Source organism: Heptranchias perlo, chromosome 19, assembly GCF_035084215.1.
Source record: "Heptranchias perlo isolate sHepPer1 chromosome 19, sHepPer1.hap1, whole genome shotgun sequence".
In the NCBI taxonomy this organism is placed as follows: domain Eukaryota; kingdom Metazoa; phylum Chordata; class Chondrichthyes; order Hexanchiformes; family Hexanchidae; genus Heptranchias; species Heptranchias perlo.
In genome coordinates, this window is record NC_090343.1 from 22846091 (window position 1) to 22850425 (window position 4335).

General features: G+C 40.4%; 1 protein-coding gene across 1 annotated transcript in view; it reads right to left on the minus strand.

Annotated features, from left to right (window-relative positions):
• Positions 1–3904, minus strand: part of LOC137335233 (zinc finger protein 704-like) — a 98894-nt gene extending 94990 nt beyond the window's left edge. The window contains exons 1-2 of the mRNA XM_068000483.1: positions 3400–3904; positions 2564–2805 (exon numbers count right to left, since the gene is read on the minus strand). Coding sequence (XP_067856584.1) covers positions 2564–2805; positions 3400–3639 — 482 coding nt within the window. The 5' untranslated portion in view covers positions 3640–3904. The remainder of the gene's footprint in view (positions 1–2563; positions 2806–3399) is intronic.
• Between the last annotated feature and the right edge of the window lie 431 nt (positions 3905–4335).

The window sequence follows — 4335 nt, forward strand, 5'->3', positions numbered from 1 at the left end:
ATGGAGTGCTTAAACTCTGCTCATAAAATTATTTTTAAAAACACCACTTTCTCCCTTCCCAACCAAACATTGCTATTACATTGTATTTATGAAGTACCCTAAATGGACACTTAGAAAAGTTTGCAATTGCAACAAATCTCAAGAAAATGTTTCAAATGACAATCAACTCAAAGCGAAGGTGCATTGTCCTATGGAATAAGTCATAAAAATAGGAACCAGAAGATAACAGATTCCAGAGGCAAGAAGAATTGCATGAAGGAAAGTGAGATAAGGCGGAACCATTTAGTCAAAAAACACATGAAATTTCACAGGTAAATATAAATCCTTCTTGTTGTTCCAAAACATTTAATATATTACTTTATAAAATACTCCATTTCAGATGTCCCGTATACTGCATTAATACTATACATGTAGTGATGTTTGAAGAATGTAACAAGTTTTAATTTTCAGTTTTGGAAAATGTTTTTGTTTTGAGAAGTTGATCTCCAGTGGCATTGCTCATTTAGTCTAGTGTCTGGAGCATGGATGTGACATTTAAAGGCCAAGAAAGGTGTTCTGTTTAGCCCGATTGTCCCTTTACAGCAATTGTTCAAGTATCACCTGTGAAAAAAAATGCATGAATAGGCACATTATAAGCTCAATTTGAGGCTAACTGAAGGAAAAATAGTTCTGTAGACTTTAAATCTCCAACTCTATCCCTTGGGATGTGGCAAAGTTATCAATCCAGAAAGAAACAGCAGGAAGAGACTGCCTTTCTTTTCTAAAAAAAACTGAATTCTGAAGTACAATGTCTGAAGTGTAATGGATGCAACACACACACACACACACTTTTGAAAACCATTCACTCCAGAGGTCACCTCCTGGATTTAATAGCACAGGAGTGACTGTAGAACTAGATGTTGACGCCACATTTTCTACAGACTGGTAGTTGGAAGCATCATGAAAGCTCTGAATGGCAATTGCACAGAGCTGCGGAAAGGCGTTGGGTGGGGGGGAGCATCCTAACCAATGTGGTAAGATTAGCTATATAGCCAACTTGTTCTGCCTAACTACATGTCATCCAATATTTTCATGACACTTGGTCACTGACATTTTGAATAGCCTGACAAACCTGACCAATGCACTCCTCTTGGGTGCTCTGGTGTGATTGTGGTAGGGGGAGGGGTGTGGTGAAGAGCCAGCACCCATCTACTATGCAGAAGTGCTCCTATGCATTTTTGGTTGGTTCTCCAACTTGGGTGATGCCATCAGGAGTTGGCCACTTGGAGGATCCTGCCACAGGTGCAAATCCCTAACAGTGCATGGTCTGGACACAGATCCCCTTTCTTCAGGCATTCTGGTGAGCTCTAAACCCAGACATATCTTCACCTTCTTCTGAGACAGTGAAGGAGGTCTTGAAGTTACTTCAAATCTCAAAGTGGAAGAGACAAAAGAACATTTTCATTAACTGAATTTGGACTATCAGTGAACTGCATGTTTTCTTACAACAAGATTTCAGGCATAGCAAATGATCAGGAGCACATGACTTTGCACAAGTTGATTAGCAAGACTTTACTAAATATAATAGGCAAGCCTATCAAAAGTATTTTGAAATGTAATCATAAATATTGCAAATTTCATGGAAACAGTGTGCAAATCACTTACCACAATTGGAATACTCTAGTGGAGGTACCTGCTCCTGTACCCAGAATACTTTAGCAACCATTTTTCTGGCCACATAATTACATTTCTCCATTGCTGACTAATTTTGTCTGCTATTTTGAACATTTTAAATCATTAATGAATTTTCTGTATATTCTGCAATTCTAAAATCTTAGCAGCTGATTATCTCTGCTTTCCAACCATCACACATCATAGATGCATTGTTTTGCATCTAAGAAATTAATCTGTTTGATGCATTGCTTTACTAAAATAAATTTGGATCAGTAAATGTGTGTCTTTTGTGTAGTCACCATTTTCTGGCAGTGCACTACTAGCCACCTTCATCTGCATAGGTCAACTGCTTCATTTCTGCAGTATATTTTAAATAACTTCAGCATTCCAGTGGATGACTTAACTAACATTTGCAAAAAAAAATTGGACAGTGGATTCAGCAATAGCAGCAAGCACAAAATGCTGTTAACAGTTCATAACTGACTGAAGTGCCTTTACACCCAGCATTCCAAATAATGGTCCAAAAATTACCTTAATGTTTGACCACATATTATTTCGTTCGAATCTTAAGGAGGTAATACACGACATTTCGTGAAACAACTTTTTTTAAAAAATGGAGTGTCGAATGCATTTTAGCTATTAGCAGCCAGTAAGCACAACGGTATGTTCTCCCGAGTTTTAGTACAGTAACTGATGATTTGTGATCTAGAACACAACCCAGCTCTGCGTGTAAAAGTAGGACGTCGTCGTTTAAACTAGAAAAACACTCCCGAAGTAGGGAAAACGGACATTTGCTCAATGTAATCAGAATATGTTGCGTGGAATGGTTAGTTCAATTTGAGGATGTAATTTGACCTCATCCGTTCCTAGATGTCCGGGAAGCAACTCGTATAGCTCGCAAAAAACCTACCTCTGAGGAACGTCGATGTTTGCCGAAGTGAGGAGGCGTTTCTGTTCTGACACCGAGCCAAGGGGGCGGGTCGCAGGCTCCTTCTCCACCTCGCGAATTCTGTTACATTTGTTTTCCAGATACCGGTCTTCTAGTTTTTTGGCTGTCAAGCCGCGTGGCTCTGGGGATCTTAAAGGGACATCATTTTTCTCTCGATCTTGAAGCGCCGCAGCCGATTCACTGCCTTTGCAGTTCAAAAGCATCTAAAATTTAACAAAACCCCAGAGTTACGACATTTTCCCTCCGCGGCAAAAGATAGTCTGATTTTAAAACGATCTTTAAAAACGTCTAGAATCATACAATGACACAACCATCAACTTAAAAGCACACTAGATTTCCACCGACGAGTAAAAACATTGCAGGCAACGCCTGTTGCAAAGCAAGACTGAACATAACCAAGTGTTCAGATATTGCAATTGAAATTATTCATCATACTCCACAAGAGGCAAAGTTAACTAGGGTGTTTCACTCCAATGAATATACTGTATCTAGATTGGCTTACTTCTTTCCAAAAACTGAATAATCACCAATAATTAATAATCATGAACCATTCATTTACTTCGTGTCTCCAATTGGCTTCACTAGCGGCTGGGCATTTAATTATACCGGTTTCCTTGCTGTACTCTCTAAACTTTGGACGTGCACTTCAGGCGCCATCTTAGTTGCAATGTATCCCAAATATAAAAAGTAATATGTCTGGTTGCAAAAAAAATCATAAATGAAAGCATGCATCAAGTTTGCAATCGATAGAAGCCACTTAACCATTTTTTTCAAATTAACAGAAAATACTTAAATACCTTCTGATTATATCTGGATTTTCCTTTTCCAGATACTTTGACATCGATGCAGATTATTTCTTCTTCTGCATACTCTCTGAGTGAGCCATCATCTATCATGATTGTGTATAAATTATTGCCTGCAGGGTCGTTCTTACAAGCCTGGATCACTCCAGAAACTCTGACTTCGCCGGCTGAACTTGGCGCCCAAACCTTTGTGCCTACAACTTTATATTTTTTGGTAAGGCGTTTGGAGCTCATAGTCTTTTTGGGAGGGGGCGGGGTCGATTAATCGAAAGAAGCGTCTGCTTTTTTAAAAAAAATAAAGAGGTTAATGCAATTTTACATTCGTGTTGGATTATTATTTTGTTTTGCGGAGAAATGCGCCGGACTCCAGTGTGCAGTCGGCGTTCACCGCTGATTACAATTGTTTTTGCTCCTCTCGGACCGACCGTCCGTCCGTCCGTCCCCGCCCCTCTCGCGCTCCGCTCAGCCGAACTTGAGCGGAAAACAGCCCCGCCTCCCATTCACACCGATTGGTGCCCCGGCACTATAAACATTCCATTAAAGAACGCTGACAGTTTGCGGGTGGTGTAGCCAGTTGTCACTCACAGCGATACGAGGCAGGTTTGCCTTTTAGTTCCCTGGGAGGGTCGCCGGGCGCGGCGGGGAGAGGAGGAAGGGGGGGGAAGACAGTTTGCAGATTCGCCTCTGCTCCCTTTTTTCCCTGCAACCAAAGTTGGGTCAAAACATTTCAAAAGTAGACAATTCATTTTATTGACATGTGCATATCACCCGTTTCCAACCTTAGCCCCGCCTACTTGACTTATTTTTAATTCAGTCTCGATACGATTGGATTAGGAAGTTACGCCTCTTCTATTTTAGTAGGTTGCATTTTTTTTTCTAGCGATCACTGGTTTTCCGTCTGATTGTTATTTACTCACTTGGCTTGTCCAC